Genomic DNA, 22,101 nt, shown 5'->3' on the forward strand with positions numbered 1-22,101 from the left:
CAAAAGTTCTATATTTCTTAACATCTCTCCAGAGTCATGTGGATTCACCTTATATATACATTATTAGAGATATAACTTAATATTCTAGGACTAAAATGTCTTGCCTCTGCTACTTAGTTCTAACAGAATTTTTTCGTCTCCTTGATGTGCTGAAACATTGAATGTTGGAAGCATGCATTCATGGACCAGAAAACATGGTTGTGAAAATCATGACAAACCAAGAAAGCAATATCTCAAAACAAGAACAGTACAATTCATTAATCTGACATTCTACTCTAATCTGAGTAATTTCTCCAAAGCCTGTCTGAAACAAAGCCAATTTCCCCCATTTTCCAGGAGATCAGGACTTAGCTAAAATGGGACTGGTCTGTGGGCTGTGGCAAGATTAAAACAGAAATAAATAACTAAAGTTGCTAACCAACTACTCATTTATATGAAAAATCACTTATGTAATGTAAATAACATACCAAAAGACAGAATCTTGAGAAAAGTAGAGCAGATTTTCAAATAATCTGACCCCAAATAAGAAAATAAAATTCCCTGAAAAACCACTTAAAATAAAATGCATAACTATCTTTTTTCCATACTTGTGCTTTAGATGTAAATCAAATTGATCTTTCTTCTTCTGATTCTGGAAATGAGAATTATTGCTTGAAAACAATTTAAATGATTAAATACATACATATACACAGCCAAGTACATACATAAGAATATTACAAAAAGATTTAACAATAGAAATTTCTTCCAGTTCATATAACATTGGAACTGCATGTTACTTACATTTTACATTACTTATAAAGGGAATTTATATTTCTGAAAATTAAGATATAATTCTTCATAAAGTAATTGTCATAAAGAGAGATTTCTAAATGCTTCATCAGTTTAACTACATTGACTCACAATAACTAATAAAATAAATTCATGACATGAATTATTTTTAAGACAGCATTAGAATAGCTTGAATTAAAGAAAAAACAGTGGTCTTTTGTCATTTTCCAGGTAAGTCCAGAAGTATATGCAAGTTAAAAATTAAAAATAGTAACTCTGTAAAGAAAATATGCAGCTTTGATATGAAATATTTTATTACATTTATTTTTAAAAATTATTTTAACATTTTATTTTGCTCCATGAAAAATTTTCTAAGCAATTAAAGGTAAACAAATATGCAGAATAATGAAAATGTCTTATATGAGACAACAAAATCTCACTAGGGAATTTGGTGTTCAGCCTGAAAAAACATTTTAATAGCTTTTCTAATTAAAACTCACCATCATAAAAATTTAACCACTAAATTTAATTTCCTACTAAGAATTCTGTTTTACATCATTTTTATTAAAACATGTTTTATAAGATTTTCAAACAAAATTAAATGGCAAATAGTAGTTATTTTTACTGCTGGTTTATTTACTTTAATAATTACATGAAACTATTCTATTCAGCCAAATTAGATGCAATTTAAATCAAAAACCTATTTTTACTAAAATTTTATTCACATAGACACTAAGCAGTAAAAATTATTGCATACTGTGTGTGTGTCCTTAAATTACATCCTGTGTGCATGATGTTCATATAAATGATTAAAAACAAAATGAAAATTTCTTAGACTACTAGAGGAGTGTTTTCAAAAATTCTTAAAGAATACTGTACATCACAATTATCATTAACTAAAAAACAGAGCTAAATGAAACCCATACAAACACCAGAAGGTACTGGATAAAGTTAGCATTTGAGCAGGCAGGGCACCAACTTGATTTGCACTTTAGACTGTTACCATTTGACACTCCAGATCAGCTGGATAGAATCATGAGGAGTATCTTCAAAATAATAGTTAGAACATTGGCTCCAACACTTTTATCCTGCATGATAGTCATAAACCATCTCATCTGAGGTTGATCGTATGAATTTGTATTTTTTTAAAATAAATTCCTGATGTAGGGTATGTATGCTTTCAGCTGACCATATATTCTAAATTAGAATACAAAAATTGGTGAAACTCCCATTAGTAGGTTTCTTTACCCACTTATTTATCTCACAATTATGTAATTTTATTTTTAATATATTCCCCTCAATACTTCCACAGGACTATGACCATTTGACGGGTGTACGAGTTACAATATACATGGTATACGTGTGTGCGTATCATTGTTGAAACAGAAATACACCTTGATTTAAAACATGTTTTGCTTTTGTATCCTTCATTTTCTAATCTGAGTTATTTTAGAGTCTTAACAATTAAGTTGAACCAACGAAATATGAAAATCCCAGTAGTTTATTTTATGCTGTTAACTCAGAAAAACAATTAAATTTGTTCTTAGAAAATTGCACCTCTATCAAATGAGGTCAAATGCTTATTTTGAAATTAAACTTTGTCTGTTTCTAAATCTGACACTTTTGCCAGATACTCTTTAAAAAACAAAAATCAGACTTTATACATACATATGTATATATGTATTTATATTTATATCAGACTATATATATACACACACATATATATGTATTTATGTTGTAGTAAAGGGAAAAGATTCCCACTTTGAAAGCCAAAGGGCTCAAAGAAAATATGTAAGATAGACAAATGGAACATGGAAAATATTTAATATTTAAATAGATTTCTTAATACTACCTCCATTTATTTAATATATATTATTATAGTTATCTTCATCATTATTCTTATTATATGAAGGAAGTACACTAGATTATTACTGTACATAATATTTGCACATCCCTGCAAGCAGAAATCTAGCTGGATTCTAAAAGGGGATATTTGTTCTAGTCATATACTCCAATCTAATTAGACCTTGAAGGGTGAAAAAGATATCAGTGAGATTTGATTTTTCCCAGGGATCTTCAAAGTAAGAAACTATTCAAAATTTTGGAAATTAACTTCTGACCTATTGACATTAGAAGCCATGTCATAAAAAGCCATAGCTTTTTAGTGATTTTATTAGAAAGTTAGCAATTCAAATAATTAGAATGCAGAATATTAGTCTATGACTTAATTAACCTAGAATATATTTATAAACAGTATTATTTAGAATAATAACTAATTTTTATTAAACTCTATTTAATTTTTGCTATTTCGGGTTAAAAATTTACCTATTCTTAGCAGTGATATATAAACTAAAGATCCTCACTCTACCTTATAATTATCCATAATTGCTAATATTAAAAAAGATATATGTACATGCTATAGTTTAATATTTGTATGCAGGTTAGCCACTCAATTTCAATTCAATTTTTTCCATTTATCAAAATAATCTGGCCAACTGAAGCATACAAAAACATTTCTATAATGCAAATATTATGGGGAAAAGGAAAGATTTTCAAATTCTGGAAAATGAACTATGCATTTACAAATGCAAACAGAATTATCAAATACATCCTTGAAAGAAAATTTGCCTAGATTATGTATTTTAAAAGTTCATCATATATAGAAGTTGAAGCTAATATTGAAGAACCAGCTCTTAAGGAATTCTGTTCACAAGTCCTCCTCCCTCTTTGGTTGTTTCTATATATTACCATATCCACTTTGCCTGTACCAAATGGAAAAAAAAAAAAAAACCTATGTTAAAATAATCTCTATATTACTTTGTTGATAGAATTGACATATCACCATTAAACAGCATTGTTTGCTTTCTCAAGAGCAACACATTATATGATGTCAAAAGTAAATCATAGGAAATAGTTCTAAAAAGAAATGCACACATTTTCTACTCCAATCCATTATTTTTAAAGTTGATTAAGTTGAAATGCTGAGAATTTAGAAGTATGCCTCAACTTCCCTTTGTATTCCTATTTATCAATTTTATAGAAAAAAGATATAATTTATTGTAACTAAAAAATACAGAAATCCTTTTCTATACTAATGATCTTTGCGAGTTTACTAAATCACATATATTCCCTTACAAAAAATACCAGGAATTTATTTCATACTGTTAACTCAGAAAAGCAATTAAATTGGTTCTTGGAAAATTGTCCTTCTGTCAGATGAAGTCAAATGCTTATTACAAAATGAAACTTTATGTCTGTTTCTAAAACTGATGCTTTACTTTTGGTCAAATACGCCTTTTAAAATAATCTCAAATAATATTACAGAGCTGTAAGTAGCAAAACCAGCATAGTATTAACACCAAACTAGACCAATGGAATGGAAGACATAGAGACAAACCACAAACCTACAGCCGTCTACTATTTGACAAAGGTGCCGCAAATATATCTTGGGGGAAAAGGTAGCCTTTTAACAAATGGTGCTGGAAAAAGTGAATAACTCTGTAGGAAAATGAAATTAGACCCCTCCCTTTCAACCTGCACAAAACTCAAATTTAATGGGTCAAAGACTTAAGAATTAGAGACCAGATTACAATTTCTAGAAGACGACAGAGGGTCTATATTCCATCAGACAGGTGCTTCTGGAACCAACTTCCTTTACAAGACTCCGAAAGCACAAAAAATAAAACCAACAATCAATAATTAGGATGGCACTTTTTGACAGTTTCTGCACAACTAAGGAAAAAATTAGGAGCAAGAAGAGAGAACCTACAGAATGAGAAAAAATCAAGGTCCGCTAATCCTCTGATATGGGGTTAATATTGAGAATACAAAAAGAACTCAAAAATTTTAACATCAAAAAACCAAATAACCCAACCAATAAACGGGCAAAAGAACTAAACAGAAATTTCTCAGTAGAAGAAACACAAAAGGCTAATAAATATATGAAACAATGTTCAACACCTCTACAATCAGGGCAATGCAAATCAAAACTAATAGAAAGATTTCATCTCATTCCAATCAAAATGACAGTGATCAAGAATACAAACAACAATAAATGCTGGAGAGGTTGTAGGGTTAAAGGTACACTTGCACATTACTGGTGGGATTGCAGTTCTAATGCAACCACTCTGGAAAGCAGTATAGAGATTCCTCAAAAAAAAAAAAAAAGTAGGGATAAAACCACTATATAACCATGCTATCCTACCACTGGTTTATTTCCCCAAAATATATAAATATTGGCATACTACAAAGAACAACCACATCAATGTTTATAGCAGCAGAATCTACAATAGCTAAATTGTGGAAATAACCCAGATGTCTGTTAATAGATGAATAGATTTAAAAATTGTGGCATACACACACACACACACACACACACAGGAGTTCTACTCAGCCACTGAAAAGAACAAAATCATGGCATTTGCTATGTAGGACCTCAAGACCCAGGCCCAGCATTAGGTGACCAAACCCCTAGGCCTCAAAGCTGCAAGACGCTTCCTCACCCAACCCCCATGTCAAAACCCCTCCAGCAGCACGTAGCACCTCAGGTGTTGCACAATGTTACCACAAGATGTTCCATGTAGATAACCCTAACGGGCCCCCTACCACAAGATGTTCCTCTTAGACAGCCCTACTGGTTAAACTTAAGAACTAGGTTTAAAAACAGAAACTGAAAAGACAGGATGTAATTTTAGGGTTTTTCCAAGAGCTTAAAATGAAAAAAAACAAGTTTACCCCCTAGGCGACCCAGTGGCTGGATTCAGAGGAACCAATAGAAAGGCTGTTGCTGTGCTAAGCTAAGAACTAACCCGCTTGTTTCCTATAAAAAAATCTGTACCCCAAAGCCCGGTGTGCCAGTTCACCGAAGCTCCGGCTGAGGTTTTGCTGTGCACCCGCAGGCACCTGTGTGAGAATAAACGCCTCCTGCTTTTTGCAGCCAGTGTCTCGTGTGGTTCATTCCGGGTTTGGGATCTGTGGATCTTTCAGCTATAAATGGAAGGAAATGGGGAATATCATGATAAGGGAAATTAGCCAAATTCAGAAACTCAAAGATAAAATGTTTTCTCTCATATGATGAAGCTAGAGTAAAATAAAGGAAAGTGGGTGGGAATAGGAAGATTACATAAGAAACCAATCAAATATAAATTAATAGATGAGTGAAAAAAGTCTAGTAGACTAGAGGAAGAAAAAGGGGAGGCATCTATATGATGAAAGGGAAAAGGGGGTGGGAAAAGGAGTGATCATGAACTGAAATTGATTTCTTTGCATGTATGAGTATGCTGGGATGAACCCAACTACTATGTATAACCATAAAGTTCTCATAAAAAATTTTTAAAAAACCATTAGACAATAAATAACCAATAAATTATCTGTTTTTAGATGACATTCATAATAACTGAACAATTAGGAGAATGCTTTTTTCACTATACTCTTCCAAATTTCTGGGATCTGAGACTCAAAGGGTAGCTTAAGAGGCAATATTTTTATCTCTAATCCATTTAAAGACTAGACAGATCATAGGCACTTAAAACTGGAGAATACATGAATACAAGTTGCTCTGGATTTCAGGTCTGAAGAGTTTTTTGGAATTCTGAGAGCCACAGACAAGGTATAACAAAGCTGCCCTCAGAATAAGCTCCTCGGACCCCACAACACCTTCGAGGATGTTATGCTTTAAGAGTAAATCAAATGTAGATAGCACCTTTAAATGATGCTAACCTACAGACATTATTTTAAAATCCTATTAAAATTTTAAAATAGTTTCAGATATATTCCTCTAAATCAAAGATGAGAGTAAAATACTTTCTGTGCATATATTGGAGTTTCTGTGTCTTTTTTTTCTTATCATTATTTCTTATTGAGTTGGGAAAGCCATATGAACTTCAAATAAGTAAAAGGAGCTAAATCTTGAACTATTATTCTCGCTACCAATCTTTCATCCTTTATATCTTCCAGATTCATTCTACGAGGCCAACATCACCCTGATACCTAAACCAGACAAAGACACTTCAAAGAAAGAAAACTACAGACCAATATCTCTAATGAACCTAGATGCAAAAATCCTCAATAAAATTCTGGCCACTCGGATACAAAAACTTATCAAAAAAATTTTGCACCATGATCAAGTAGGATTCATCCCTGGAATGCAAGGCTGGTTCAATATACGGAAATCAATAAATGTTATTCACCACATCAATAGACTTAAAAATAAGAATCATATGATCATCTTGATAGATGCGGAAAAAGCATTCGACAAAGTACAGCATCCCTTTATGTTCAAAACTCTAGAAAAACTAGGGATAACAGGAACATACCTCAATATTGTAAAAGCAATCTATGCTAAGCCTCAGGCTAGCATCACTCTGAATGGAGAAAAATTGAAGGCATTCCCTCTAAAATCTGGAACAAGACAGGGATGCCCTCTCTCACCACTTCTGTTCAACATACTTCTCGAAACACTGGCCAGAGCAATTAGACAGACGAAAGAAATTAAAGGCATCAAAATAGGAAAAGAAGAACTTAAATTATCACTATTTGCAGATGACATGATTCTATACCTAGCAGACCCAAAAGGGTCTACAAAGAAACTATTAGAGCTAATAAATGAATTCAGCAAAGTGGCAGGATATAAAATCAACACGCATAAATCAAAGGCATTCCTGTATATCAGTGACAAAGCCTCTGAAATGGAAATGAGGACAACCACTCCATTCACAATATCATCAAAAAAAATAAAATACTTGGGAATCAACCTAACAAAAGAGGTGAAAGACTTATACAATGAAAACTACAGAACCCTAAAGAGAGAAATAGAAGAAGATCTTAGAAGATGGAAAAATATACCCTGTTCATGGATAGGCAGAACTAACATTATCAAAATGGCGATATTACCAAAAGTTCTCTATAGGTTTAATGCAATGCCAATCAAAATCCCAACAGCATTTCTTGTAGAAATAGAGAAAGCAATCATGAAATTCATATGGAAAAACAAAAGACCCAGAATAGCAAAAACAATGCTAAGCAGGAAGTGTGAATCAGGCGGTATAGCGATACCAGACTTCAAACTATACTACAGAGCAATAGTAACAAAAACAGCATGGTACTGGTACCAAAACAGGCGGGTGGACCAATGGTACAGAATAGAGGACACAGAAACCAATCCACAAAACTACAACTACCTTATATTTGATAAAGGGGCTAAAAGCATGCAATGGAGGAAGGATAGCATCTTCAACAAATGGTGCTGGGAAAACTGGAAATCCATATGCAACAAAATGAAACTGAATCCCTTTCTCTCGCCATGCACAACAGTGAATTCAAAATGGATCAAGGAGCTTGATATCAAATCAGAGACACGCCGTCTGATAGAAAAAAAGTTGGCTACGATCTACATACTGTGGGGTCGGGCTCCAAATTCCTCAATAGGACACCCATAGCACAAAAGTTAATAACTAGAATCAACAAATGGGACTTACTCAAACTAAAAAAGTTTTTTCTCAGCAAAAGATACAATAAGAGAGGTAAATAGAGAGCCTACATCCTGGGAACAAATCTTTACTCCTCACACTTCAGATAGAGCCCTAATATCCAGAGTATACAAAGAACTCAAAAAATTAGAAAATAAGAGAACAAACAACCCAATCAACAAATGGGCCAAGGACCTGAACAGACACTTCTCAGAGGAGGACATACAATCAATCAACAAGTACATGAAAAAATGCTCACCATCTCTAGCAGTCAGAGAAATGCAAATCAAAACCACCCTAAGATACCATCTCACTCCAGTTAGATTGGCAGCCATTATGAAGTCAAACAACAACAAGTGCTGGCGAGGATGTGGGGAAAAGGGTACACTTGTACATTGCTGGTGGGACTGCAGATTGGTGCAGCCAATTTGGAAAGCAGTATGGAGATTTCTTGGAAAGCTGGGAATGGAGCCACCATTTGACCCAGCTATTCCCCTTCTCGGTCTATTCCCTAAAGACCTAAAAAGAGCATGCTACAGGGACACTGCTACATCGATGTTCATAGCAGCACAATTCACAATAGCTAGACTGTGGAACCAACCTAGATGCCCTTCAATGGATGAATGGATAAAAAAAATGTGGCATTTATACACAATGGAGTATTACTCTGCATTAAAAAATGACAAAATCATAGAATTTGCAGGAAAATGGATGGCATTAGAGCAGATTATGCTAAGTGAAGCTAGCCAATCCCTAAAAAACAAATGCCAAATGTCTTCTTTGATATAAGGAGAGTAACTAGGAACAGAGTAGGGTCGAAGAGCATGAGAAGAAGATTAACATTAAACAGGGATGAGAGGTGGGAGGGAAAGGGAGAGAGAAGGGAAAATGCATGGAAATGGAAGGAGACCCTCAGAGTTATACAAAAGTACATACAAGAGGAAGTGAGGGGAAGGGGAAAAATAATATAAGGGGGACAAACGAATGTCAGTAGAGGGAGCAGAGAGAGAAGAGGGGAGGGGAGGAGAGGGGAGGGGAGGGGAGGGGGGATAGTAGAGGATAGGAAAGGCAGCAGAATACAACAGACACTAGTATGGCAATATGTAAATCAATGGATGTGTAACTGATGTGATTCTGCAATCTGTATATGGGGTAAAAATGGGAGCTCATAACCCACTTGAATCAAATTGTGAAATATGATATATCAAGAACTATGTAATGTTTTGAACAGCCAACAATAAAAAATTTTAAAAAAATAAATAAATAAATTTATCTATTATCCAACTTGGGGCAAGGCATTTTCTTGATTCTTTTTTCTGGAAACACATAGCATATATATCATATATATCTCTCCTTTGGCATTTCATGAATAGAATGCATATGCTTAATAACTACAGTGATACAAAAACTGAAAAAAAGAATTTTTAACTCTCCATTTTATATAGTACCCAGTATAAAGACATCATTAACCTGCTTATGTTATAATTATTAGGGAGAATTTTTAAAACTCACAGTATCCTACTTCAACATATTTTTAAAATAAATCACTTAATTTTACAGAAAAATAGAACATTTTAATTTAACCTTTAAAATTTTGTATTGTTCAAACTGCAGTTTCAGCCAATTATTAAAATAGAGTTTCTCCTATAATTTACCCCCAAATTTGGACTTAAATATATGTGTTAGGGTTGCAGAGAAAGACATTTAACTACCAGTCAAAATAAAATAACACTCAAGATCTACCCTGTCTGATAGAGTAGCTACCGTCACAGGTGGCTACTTAAAATCACATTAATATTAATTTAAATGATGTAATTTTGAATAGCTCCTCAGTCTTGCTAACCATATTTCAAGGACTCATTAGTCACAACTTGGATAGTGACTACCCATTCATTGGACAATTCAGTCATGGGACATATCTATCTTTGCAAAAGTCTATTGGGCAACACTAGACTTTTCTCCAATGTTTACTTTTAAACTTCTCTTCATTGTTTCTCTTCCGTTTCCATCTTCTGACTTCTTACTAACTGCCTTTTCCTGCCTCGAGAGTTGTTCTTAAATCTGACCCACCAGGGGACATCCACAGTACCTGAAGATAACTGTAGTTGACACACCTGGGGGGAAGGAGCTTTTATCATGCCTTGATATAGGCTATGATTCTGGTAAACATCCTATAATGAACAGAAAAATTCCCCCACCCCAGACAAAGGGTTATGAGTCAATTGTGCCAAGGTTGAAAAACCTGGACCCACACTGTACTCTAGCTTGAGGCCAATTTTGCCACGTTTACTAAAAATTTGGTCACCATAGTCTATGCCTTTTGATTACTCCCCCCAAAATTAATGCACACTGTCCTCAACAAAACAATACACCTTGCCCACTGAGGGCTAGCACCCAAACTCCCCACTAATCTGAAAAATATACTTAAAGCTTCATTACTATAAATTCATAATTTTCCAGAAGAAGAAACTTTCTCAAACTGATTAGATTAACGATTTTTATTCCTTTAGATTATGTGCTACATGAGGGCAAAGTCTGTGTCTTTTCTATTTTTATTTTTTTCCTGCTGCGATATATATATATATATATATATATATATATATATATATATATATATATATCTTAACTCTTAGAGAAAAGGTAGGGAGAACAAAGCAAGAAACATGAGTTACTCTCACAGAACAATGATGACAAAAATCATCTGAGTATGTACATATGTGACTCAGTATGTGTGTATGTATACAGGGAAAATAAGGATTATACAGTAGCTTGGCAATATGAATTACTTAAGGGAGTGTCACTGTTATAGGAAAGAAGAAAGAAAAGAAAAAAATATACAAAACTGTTACAAATCATGATCAAGGTTGAAAGTTATATTTGAATCAAAAATAAATAAATAAATAAATAAATAAATAAATAAATAAATAACAGATTATTTAAGAACTATCTGAAATGGAACAGATGAAAGGAAAAGCATGAGAAGACCCATTAATTAACAGATTTGCAGTCTCGAAGAGAAACAGCTAATCAGTCAGAAATAAACTGTTTCATATAGTAGTAAGTCCTCTGAAAAATTCTGGCAATTAGGAAATAGGTTGATAGAGACAGTCCTGAGTGCTGAGAAGATATAGGGAGTTAGGGAACTGAATTTTTGATTCAGTGGATATTACTGAAAGCGACAAGATTAGACGTGGCAGCCTAGGCAGAGAAGGTAGGGAGAGAGTTAAGGAGTGCACTCTAGCATCCACAGACTAAGACATAGAAAAGCAGCTCAAGGAGATGACTGAGAAAGCAAGCCCAGGAGGAATCAAAGGGGAGGTTTTCCCTTAAATATCAGTGCTAGGGGAGATGATAACCAAGGGTCAACCCATGAATCAGCAACACAAAGTCTGCTGATGGTCCTCTTGAGAACAATGAAGAGGGTTGGCAAGGACGAACACCTACCTGAGATGAACACTATTGAGATGAGCCCAAAAGTGTAGAGATAAGGAAGTGAGATGAAAGGCAGTGAGTTTACCTGTAAAGTATATTGTGGGGGTGGTACAGGTGACAGAGGCAATAAATGAAGCAGCACAATGGGATGGACCATGGTTTTAATGATTTTTTGTTTTCAAGTTCATGTTGAAACTGTCCCCAATTCAAATATTTTAAGAGGTGTGGCCTTTGGAATTTGATTGGGTCATGAGGGTTCCATGTTTATGAGTGGGAGTGGGATTAGGTACTCTTACAAAAAACACTTGTCAGAATGAATGTACCTTTCTTGCCTACCCCTCTTGCTCCACCCCATTTTCCACCCTGTGAGGACACAGATTCCTCAAACTCTGGAGGAGTCAAGAGCAAGCTGCCACACTGCAGGTGAAGATTGAGCTCTCTCCAGACTCAACCTGCCAGTGTCTTGTGTCTTGGACTTTCAGTTTCCAGTACTGGGAGAAATAAATTTCTCTTCTTTAAGAATTTCCCAGTGTCAGGTATTTTGTTTCAGCAGCATAGACAAAGACAGTGTCCTTGAAGGTTTTTTAAGAAGTCATGTTTGTGCACTTATTTTAATAAACTAGCTGGATGGAAAAAAAATCCCTAATTCAGGAGAAAGAAACAAAATTGCAAGTGAAAACTCAATGAAAAGAAGGAAAAACATCCAATATGTAAGGAAAAGGTCAGGCCCAGACTGGAGAAGAAACAGATATGTTCTTACCTCAAAGCATACATCAATGTATCATGATAAGGTGCTTTCCCCTAAGGATAATTCTGAAGCTATTCCACTGCATCTTATTAAAATCAATACAGAAATTGATCACACCAGTTGTGCACAAGCCAAAGGTTCATGACTGGCGATTCCAAACAAGAAAACAATGAGTTTTGGTGGTGGGAGACATGTATGTAAATTCTCCAAATAATAGACTAAAAATGATGAGAATATAAATAAGTGAAACACATAAAAATATTTGAATAGAGTGATATATATTAATATTTTAGTTATTCTATGAAAATGGAGACATTTAATCATCATTAAAAAAAGAAAACTCCAAGAAACAAACATCTGGTGTTTTCTTCTCCAGTCTAGGCCTGACCTTTTCCTTACATATTAGATGTTTTTCCCACTTTTTATTGAGTTTCGATTGCAATTTTGTTTCTTTCTCATGAATCAGGGATTTTTTTTTCACCCTGCTGGGTGTGGCAGTAATCCCAGGGACTCACAGTTTGAGGCCAACCTCAGCAATTTAGCAAGGCTTTAAGCAATTTAGCAAGACCCTGTCTCAAAATAAAAAAATTAATTAAAAAGGACATGGGGTGTAACTCAGTGGTAAAGTGTCCTGAGTTCAATCCCCAGTGTTGGGGGGAAAAAATTCCAAGGAATGTGTACTCATGTTTTTAAGAAAAAAAAAAGAGGTAATTTTTATCTAAACCAGAAGAACTTCATACTGCAATAGCTATTATACTGTTTAGCAAAACAACCCATGATTTTAAAGTCACTGATAATCAATGTTCTTCTTTTCTCATATCTCACACCAACAAGACATCAATATTGTTTAGTATCATTTAAAATGAGAAAAAACAAAAGTCCTCTTTTTTTATATCCTTAAATCTGGAGAAATATTAAGCTTTGCCAACATAGAATTTAAAAAGCAGCTAGAAATACAGCTAATTTTTGCATTTTTAAATAAAATTTCAAAGAAAACAAGATCCCCCTAACTCTAGCTGTAGGCACAAAACTAAGCAGTCAAAAAGTTCATATAAACTTGTTAATTATAGAAATAATAAACTAATTTTGAACAAAATTGGTCAATTTCATTCTATTTATCACCTTTGGTTTTTTCATCCATGATTATCCAAATAATGTATATTTACTTCCATATATAAGCTAATACTTCCAAAGAAAAAAAATCTACAATAATAGTTGTCAGAGATCTTATATAACTTTCAGGCCTAAAGCATTAAATACCATCTCAACTTTGCTAAATTATTCAATTTTCTTCATAGTAAGAATAGTAGGATGGTTTAAGCATCTTCAACAGACTCAGCAATAGGAGTTCACAATATTTTCTTTCCTTTCCTTTGCATTAAGTTAGCTCAAATAATAGCAAAATATCTTCTTACTGAAAAAAAATGATTCTGATAAAATTGTACTTTAACATCCAGTGTTTTTAATTGCAACTGGTCTTTTAGGTAAGTGAAAAACACCCAAATGAAGCTTTTAATCATTTTAAACTTTTAATTCAGTCAGAAAATGATGTTCTAAGAATCCAAAGCTGGAAAATATTATAGAAACCCAAACTACATCAACAAAAGACATTTTAAATTCAGGGAGCAAGACATGGGTATGCTTAGATTTTATAACTGATATATTTTTATAAATCAGTCTAACACTTTAGGTTTGAACAAGTACTTAAATCTAAAAATAATTGAGTGGATGACATAACCTGAGTATAGAGAAAAACGTCCCCATGGAAACCAATTTTTTAAAAAATGGACACAAGAGTTACGAAGGGATTATCGTTTTAATAGATTCTGACTCACTGTTGGTTTTTGTTGTTTTATTTGTTTTTTTCAATTTGAAAGGCTTACCATCTTGCTGGCCATGAAGAGTCTGGGGACTTTGCATTCTTTCCTCAAGATTGGAGCTAAGATCAGAGTTCACAGCTGACATCCGTGTTGAGTCACTCATGTCAAATTCATCACTTTCTATTGAACTTTCATCCTGAAAATGGTTTTAAAATAACATCAAGTGTCATAAAATATACTACATTCAAACAATGACCATTTTATCTACATGGTCAATTAGAGGTTATCCAGTAATAAGCTTTTACAGAACTCAGTAAAATACATTCATGCTAATAGATGATTGAAATAACAATGAAGTGATTTCTTCTTTCAAGCAATTTTAAGATTGGTGAATATTCAAACAATATATGTATGCACATGCATATTTTAAAGACAAAATAATGTTTAGGGAGAATGTAGTTTGGAAAATAGCTTGAGGAGTTAAAGAATGAATTTTTTCAGCAAATACCTCCTAAAAATGTCAACCATAAAATATGACATAAAGAGAAATATAAGCTTTTATTAAAAACAAAATGACTTGATAAAATATTATAAACACAAATCTTAAAATGAAGTAGGAAAGTTTTTCATAAAAATTTTCACTGGCAAACAGGATTGAGTCTAATAATAGACAAATACACATGTCTAGAGTCAAAATCTGCATTTGACATATAGCAAGGCAATCTTGATATATCATCAATCTTTGCTTATAAGTGAATATAAACTGCACTGCCACCATAAAACATGAGTTCTAAGTAAAATTGTGCAAGATTCATTTAGGAAAATCAGTTCACAAAATGGCTTAATTAGCAAAAGGTTATTTCACCAAATGACAAATTCAATAAAAACCTATAAAATATTAACTTGAACTAAATCTAGGATATTTTGCTTTAGTCATTTCACCAAAGCAAACTCCTTGGAGAACCAATTTTTTGATAAACAATGTGCTTAAAGAGCAAGGAGTGCTGAGAAACCTGGGTCAAATGTAAATGTTTCTTCAAAATCACCAAGCTAGACTTTAATTTGTAAATGTTTGAACTTAACGTTTAATATTAATAATTAGCAGCTGCAATGTGAGTGCTGCAATTTTTTTTTTCAGACACTGGTCTTCCTATCTGCTCACTCAGTCATCAGCACAATCTGTAAGCTAGGAACTATGATTCACACAATTCTATTAATGAAGAACTTGAAGCACAAAGAAATTAAATAACTGTCCCTGCTACATATCAGAACAAGGACTCATATGAAGTCACCCGGGTTTGAGGAAACAGTTTCTTTGAATAGGAAGAGTTACCTTGGTTTCAAAAAATAACATGCTGGTATCAGCAAAGAAGCTGCCATTGTTAGGGAGCAGGAGAGTTCTAGTAGACTAATAAACTGGCCTTCATAGGTTCATAGGTCAGGCCCAGGTGATTTTGATGCCAATTCTTCACCAAAGGTCTGATTGTGTCTAGGTTTGCTAAGTAGCACTGGCTCTTCATTAATTCAGTAAGGAAATGCTACCTTGGAAGACCTTTGGGCAATCTGTCACATAGACTTCTGGTGACATGAACTTTCTCTTAGTACATTGTTTTTCACAATTCTAAGAAAATCCAAAGTGTATCTGTGATTGATTTTATATATATATATATATATATATATATATATATATATATATATATATATAAAATATGTATATACAATCTTATGAAAAATCCTAAATGATTAATTCAGTCACACATTATTTAGTAAAACAATGGATACAAATTTATGAGCAGAAAAATGGCATGTTCAGAAATGAGAAAATTAATTTGCCTATTAATTTGTGTAAGGTAGGACTGGTGTGGGAGAAATTGGAGGTGGGTATATATTTCATAAGATTGTATTTACACATTATATATAATGTGATTATACATACACACATATAAGAAAAGAAAAATAAGAGACTCTAATGTGGACTTCAAAGTAATCAGTGTTACCATATTCATGTACATACATATACAGTTATTCTTTACATACAGTATACATAGTGTCTGTGCTACTATAGTATTTTAGAGGATATTCTCAGGAACCAGACTTCCTGGATTTAAGCCCAAGCTCTGCCACATATTAGATGTTTTACCTTGAGCAAATTACCTTTCTGTTCCTCCATTTCTCCACCCATACAGTGGAAATAATAGAAGTAACAATCACTAGGGTTGTGTGAGGATTTAGGGTATATTTAAAATAGATAGAATTATGTCAGGCACAAAATAAGCACAATATAATTTTATGATACTGCTATGCAGAATATGTAACAAATTTTAGAGTAGAATAAGATGCACATATAATATATGAACATATACAATACAATAAAATAAATTTTAGTAGCATAGTAAAGGTGAACAATACCATATATATCATACAATAATTAAAATAAAAATAATAAAAGGGAGATCAGTAGAGTACAGCAAGAAAATCAGGGAGAGGGAGGAGAGGAGAGAAAGGGAAGGTACTGGGGAATAAGATGATCAAATTATGTTACATGCATGCATGAATATGACATAATGAATCCATTATGCATAATTATAATCCGCTAATAAAAAAGAGAAAATGTGTTTCTAACTTCTTTTGTGTTCCACATTAACAGTCTTTATAAATAATTCTTACTATGCCACAAAAAGATGATCACATATTACCTGCTTTCATAGCATTTATATGTGTGAAAAATGCATATGTATGTGAGAGTGTGTGTGTGAGAATGTGTCTGTTTGTGTGTGTGTGTGTGTAAAGAAGAGTTAGACATTCAGATTCAAGTCACATTCTATGAAATGGTTGAACAAACTGTTATATATAGCACATTATAGATAATCAATAAACATTTTACCACCACTTAAATGACACTCTTGTCAGCACCCTTTTAAAGAAATTTGAACAGGAGATTAAAGTGTTATGTAACCAAATGTACTGTTATATACTTTTGTTCTTTAAAAAAATCAGCAATTTTAAAACATTTATTATCACAAACAATGATTGAGAACATTTTAAATATTTCCCTCAATTTTGACCTATGAAATAAAATCCACTTGTCATAGTTCTCCTTATTTAAATATCAATTGCTATGCACTTTTATGAAGAGCTTTAATTCAATGAAGTGCAAGTGTTCATTCTGTAAGTTCCATTCCAATTATTCATCAATTAAATTATTCTCTTTTAATAAAAAGGTAGCAAAGGTTTATGAAATATCAGATTTGGGTTTTTCATCAACATAGAAATAATGCTAATCATTATTTCTAGGGAAGCATCTAGGGAAGGTTTCTAAGAAAACCGTGGTCAGCTACCATAGTAATTGTCTCCCTGAAATTTATTTTCAGAAAAATAAAAACAAATATTTTAGTATAATAATTTTCTGTTCTTTTAAAAAATGTACTTACTTATGTTTAAAATTTTTATTATTATGCTTCTGTCTCTTTTGAGAAGTTGCTAGAAATGGAGACATCTAATAAGCTCCATGTTTCACTGCAGTTCCAAGTTCCAGATTTTGCTTCTAAAGAGTCTGGACCATATTACCACTGACTCCCATTGCTATTGTCCTGATTGGTTCAAAATCTCACTTTCCCTTTGCTGAACCACATACTAATAGATCCCTAATTATCCTACCCACTTCCAATTTCTCCCACACCAGTCCTACCTTACACGTATAGGCAAATTAATTTTCCCATTTCTGAACATGACATTTCTCTGCTCATAAATTTGTATCCATTGTTTTACTAAATAATGTGTGGCTGAATTAATCATTTAGGATTTTTCATAAGATTGCTTGAAAATCATCCCCATCAATCTCACCTTTCTGGAGTTGTTTTTTCATTTACTTATGCTCAAGTCAAATTAAAGTCTATATTATTAACATTGGTATGAAATACACCACTTCAAATTTTATTGTGCATGTGTGTATAGTTTGTTACAAATTCAAATCTCCACGTCTCACACTTCAGACCTGGAACTAGAATCTTGGTTGGGTTCCTACAACATGTAGTTCAAAAAAGTCCTGGATGTCTCTAATACTGATTGTTTGACCAATGCTCTTCCAGAAACTATTCTGTGATGCTGGAATTGCTCTATAGTACTCTCTAGTCAAAAAGGGAACTAGTAGCCATATGTGGCTAGTAAATACTGAAATGTGGTCAGTGTTACTTAAAAACTGAATTCTTAGCTTTAACTAATTTTGATTAAGTCTCAATTAAATTTAAACATTCACATGTAAAGACTACTATATTTAGCAGTACTAATTTGTTAATTCTTCAGTGGTAGATCTTGAAAATACATCCAAGCATTATTAGAAATACAGTAAGCAATCTAAAAACATAAACCTAAAACATGAATGGTTTGGTATTTGACATTTCTTTGTATAAATTTATAGTCAAAGCATACAAATATATTTAAAATTTTGAGGTTGGGGGATACCAGGGATTGATTGAACTCAGGGGCACTTGACCACTGAGCCACATCCCCAGCTCTATTTTGTATTTTATTTAGAGATCGGGTCTCACTGAGTTGCTTAGCGCCTGGCTTTTTGCTGAGGCTGGCTTTGAACACATGATCCTCCTGCCTCAGCCTCCCAAGCCACTAGGATTACAGACATGCACCACTGTGCTTGGCTATTTAAAAAAAATAAATAAAATAAATAACAATTATTGTCAAACTCTTCTCCAGAAAGTTTGTTTTAATTGCAACTCTCATCAACAGTTTGTAAGAAAGTCAACTGGATACTGTATTTCAAAAAATCTTTCTCAGTGTGATAACTCCAAGTAAGTTAATTCATAAAAATTTATTTAAGCAAACATAGGAAGTTGGGTTTTGCATGGTTTATGAACATTGTAGTAGATAGTCTCCAAGAATTGCTTCATTAACTCTTTCCCTCACTGTACACTGATGCCATTACTAAGATCAAAAGTCAGTCTCAATTCCCCCCCCCCTTCCTTAAAAGTAAGCTGGCTTTGTTATTTTTGTTTTTAATTTTTAGCCAAAAGAATGTGTCAGAAGTGATGTTATGACAGACACAGAAAACCAGGGCGTTTCTACTTCCTGTCTCTTGGGAGTTAGCTGCCATAGAAAAAATCTGACCACCCTGGGGTCGAGATACCTTGAGGAAGCCCCATACCAGCTAGATAAATAGAGAGAGATTATGTACAAGAGAATTTAGGAATCAGATATTTACGGGAAGCTCTCTTGGACCATTTAGTTTAGTTCAGCTGCCAATTGAGTTTAACTGAGGAAAAGTCTTCATTTATGCCATGGGTGCCAAAAGAAATCTCTAAGTGAATCCAGTCAGAATTCTTAACTCACAGAATAATAAACAATAATCATTTATGGTTGCATTAAAGCCACTAAGTTTTGGGGATGTTAGGCAGCAACTGACAGCTGAAAACCATCTACTCTTTCTCCTTTATGATATGCCAATATCATTCTATTTACATTAACTGATTTCAAAACAATGAGTCCTTGGTAATAATTTAAAGTCTATGTGCAATAGGTGAGGCAGATGTTGGGCTCTGAAGTCAGGTAAATTTAGCTCAAATATCTGATTCTCTCTGAACTAGTTTTATCATCATGGTAAGTTTTATTAGTTCAAAGTCTTGGCTTACTTTTTACAAAATGGTAATGGAGTAACATGTTATAAAAATTAAGTTAGACAATACAGATAAAGCTTCTAGAACATAAGCCGAGAGTTCCTGGCTATCACTCCACAAGGAATTTTTTTTTTAATATATGGTCCATTAATAAAATATTTAACAAAATTTTCACTTAAGAAAATTACCCTTTGTTTGTTGTGATCATTTGCTTGTCTCCAGAGTAGAGTTCCTATTTTCTCTTAGGTTCTCTGTCACTCATTCCAGTGCAACTCATGTCTAATCTGTGGTGATTTTAATATCTCTGGAAACATCCTGACCTGTCACTCTCATGAGCATTCCCCCAAAGATATTATCCTCCACCTTGTTTTAGTCAGACTGCCCACATAATCATACCCAAGCCAATTCATGAACTGACTGTTAATCTTCAATAATCTTGATTTCAATATTCTGTTTTCTGCCCAGTATCTCAAATTTTCCATATTCCCCCTTCGAGTATCCCAAATTTATTCCACCTAAATTTCCACCCTACTTATATTTACAACCCCTTAATCCTAAACCTGTCACTGACCTCTCATCTCCCTCTTCACCTCTATCATGACCTTGCTCGTCATCTCAACATGGCTAAAATTCAAGGTTTTGTCATTTTATTCATGCCCTTTGTGTGCCGCCTTCTCTTTTCACAAGACCCTAAACACAATGAATTCCAATTTTCCCTTTACTCCTATATCCATAAACATGATGTTTATCTACAAATATTAATATCTATTCAAAGGATTTTGCTTGAAATCTAAACCCAAGAAACCCAAAAGAGGACCATTTCCCTGGTCCATTTACTTCCCATTGTCTAAATTTCTAATCTCCACACTGGACTCTCTTCCCAAACTTCCAAAACATCCTCACTCTTGCTTTGTTTTTCACTGAGGAATTAGGAACAAACGTAAGAAGTCATCCACTATCTGATCCTGCCTCTCTGTGCTCCTTTCTAAAGCCCACTCTTACAATTTTGAAAGAAAAAAAACATCTCTATTAACAAAATTGCTTCATCAATACTCCTTCCTTTCCTTAAATCATTGCTTCCTTCCTACATAATTCTTGTCCACATGCAAATATGCTATTATTTGTCTAGTATCAGAAAATTACATATAATAACCTCTTCGTGTTCCCATTCCACCTACAGTTATACTCCCTTTTTCTGCTCTCCTCCATAACAAAATTCTTCTAATGACCTACCTGCCTCCAGTTCTCTCTTACACCCACTCTATTCAGGCTTCTATCCCTACCATTCCATAATAACTACTCTTATGAATAACATTAGGTTACACCCAGACTCAATTTTTTATCTTCTTTTAAATTGACTTACCAGCTGATTTGACATAATAGATTACTCTAGATTCCTTAAAATACTTTCTTCAGTTTTCTTATAGTTCAAAAACTCTCCTGATTGACCTGCCAACAAATTGGCTGCTCTTTCTCAGTATTCTCTATTGGTTCCTCTTCATCTCTCAGATGTCACACAATGAAATTTCCCAAGACAAAGGCACTGGCTTTGTTCCTAAATTTATGCTCATTACCTAAGTAAGACCTCTGAATGTGTGGCTCTATATATTACATGCCAACGGTGCCTGGTGTCACATCCACAGGCCAACTGTCTGAACAAACCCACCTGAATATCTAATAAATGTCTAGATCTAATTGAATTTCAAGTAAAAAGTTCACAATTGAATCTCTAATATCATGTATCAAATTCATTCTACCTACAGTCTTTCCTATAATTAATAGCAATTCTACTCAACTTATTAAGATTAAAAACTCTGACATCATCTTCAATGTTGACTTTCTTTCGTACTCCACAGATAATCTTTCAGCAAATCTTAAAACATATTCATAATCTGACTTCCTTTCACTTCCTTAAGTACCATCCCTCTATCTAAGCCTCCATAATCTTCCAAGACATTTGTCAGAACCTCTTGTTAGATCCAACTAAAATGGATACACACAAAACGACCACTGGCCACTCTGGGCACCAGATTCATCTAAAAGATTGTACTAAAGGTAGAACTTATCGGAAGCCGTCATTTTTCTTCCATGGGAGCCCTTGCAGTTGGAATGCAGCAGAACACATGGTTACCATGTTTTTAATAGCTGCTCCTGTGCTAGCTCAGGTGTGAAAAAGTAGTAATCATACTGGGTAGGTTGAGAACCCCATGCTCCAAAACAGACAAAAATGTCTTATAACT

General features: G+C 33.6%; 1 protein-coding gene across 5 annotated transcripts in view; it reads right to left on the bottom strand.

Moving 5' to 3' along the window:
• Positions 1–22,101, bottom strand: part of Nol4 (nucleolar protein 4) — a 323,877-nt gene that overhangs the window by 202,149 nt on the left and 99,627 nt on the right. For all 5 annotated transcript variants that reach the window (XM_046428397.2, XM_058573930.1, XM_058573928.1 and 2 more), the window contains one exon: positions 14,298–14,430. In XM_046428397.2, the coding sequence (XP_046284353.1) occupies positions 14,298–14,430 (133 nt within the window). The remainder of the gene's footprint in view (positions 1–14,297; positions 14,431–22,101) is intronic.

Source organism: Marmota monax, unplaced genomic scaffold (genome assembly GCF_021218885.2).
Source record: "Marmota monax isolate L192 unplaced genomic scaffold, Marmota_monax_Labrador192_F-V1.1 WCK01_AAM20220418_F8-fsc00031, whole genome shotgun sequence".
Lineage (NCBI taxonomy): Eukaryota > Metazoa > Chordata > Mammalia > Rodentia > Sciuridae > Marmota > Marmota monax.